At 34.4% G+C, this 1,134-nt stretch overlaps 1 protein-coding gene across 1 annotated transcript in view; it reads right to left on the bottom strand.

The window, feature by feature from the left end:
• The window catches only part of LOC122361910 (sodium/potassium/calcium exchanger 4-like), an 11,997-nt gene extending 11,077 nt beyond the window's left edge, over nt 1–920 (bottom strand). Inside the window, exon 1 of the mRNA XM_043263106.1 lies at nt 836–920. Within this exon, the coding sequence (XP_043119041.1) occupies nt 836–853 (18 nt within the window). The 5' untranslated portion in view covers nt 854–920. The remainder of the gene's footprint in view (nt 1–835) is intronic.
• Between the last annotated feature and the right edge of the window lie 214 nt (nt 921–1,134).

Genomic DNA, 1,134 nt, shown 5'->3' with positions numbered 1-1,134 from the left:
ATATATGATAATACTTTCCCTAGCTGAGTTGTCTTACAAGTTTAAATAATATGATTAAATATGATAATTTTTGAGTTAAATATGCACCAATTTGCATATATTGCCAGAACAGAAACATTAATATTAGATCTAAACCTTTTTTTCCAAAGGAGAGTTGTTGGTATTTATTAAGGGGATTTTAGATTTGTCTTTTTATTGCTCAATAAATACCATTAGGCATAAAACGTAACATAAACAAGATGAATGATATATAAACAAATCCTGCTGGGATTCGGAATATAGACAATAATAAAACTAAATGTTTGGTGTACGTGAAGATTTATTTAAAAAGACGTGAAGAATGTCTTTCAAATTAGATACAGTTTAACGAAATAATAGATATATATTTTCTTTTCACTAACCTGAAGAAAGGCGCGTATTAGAAACGAAATCAACCGAGCGTCTATAAAAGTGATGAGCCAAAATAATAATGAATATATATTAGTATCGGTTTCATAAAAAACAATAAAACTTACTGACATCCATTAGGGGTGATTTGCAAGCTACCCTTCACGAAGAGTAACTGTAACAAACATTATAAATGATAGATCATCATTTCCAGCCAAAGAGGGCACCAAAGGACAGAAACCCCGCTCAAGGCACGCCGTGATTGTTTGTGCAACATTAGAGCGTTACGTCACCACAGGCTGGTTTTAATCGAGCCGGAGTTAAGATCACGAACGTGACCGAATTCACCAAAGTTCTGCGCAAAAGCAACCCCCGGATCAAATAACCCACCGACTTCAAGCGAGGCAATTTCCTAAATGCACTTTGCGAGATAAATGGACCTTCTTACCGCCACAATGTGCAGCATCACGCCACCGCTCTTCCTCTCAGCGTTGGTGAAAATATCATCTGGGAATTCATGGATGGCTGTAAAAAAAAATTAAAAATACAAGAACACGCATTTAAAGTCATGCATTTGGGACCGGTTTGGATTAAAAACTGCTAAAATAGAGCTTCTTTTCCATTGCAAGATGCATTTAAACCAAATGACTTGAGCTATTATATTAATTTAGTATTTTTTTTTAAATGTAAATGTCATTGAAGCAGTCGTTAGTAGCACAGGTAACAGCCAAAAATATATAAAAGATA

Source organism: Puntigrus tetrazona, chromosome 17 (assembly GCF_018831695.1).
Source record: "Puntigrus tetrazona isolate hp1 chromosome 17, ASM1883169v1, whole genome shotgun sequence".
NCBI classification, from domain to species: Eukaryota; Metazoa; Chordata; class Actinopteri; order Cypriniformes; family Cyprinidae; genus Puntigrus; species Puntigrus tetrazona.
The sequence above is the reverse complement of the archived record's forward strand: the minus strand, read 5'-3'. Positions and strand labels throughout refer to the sequence as shown.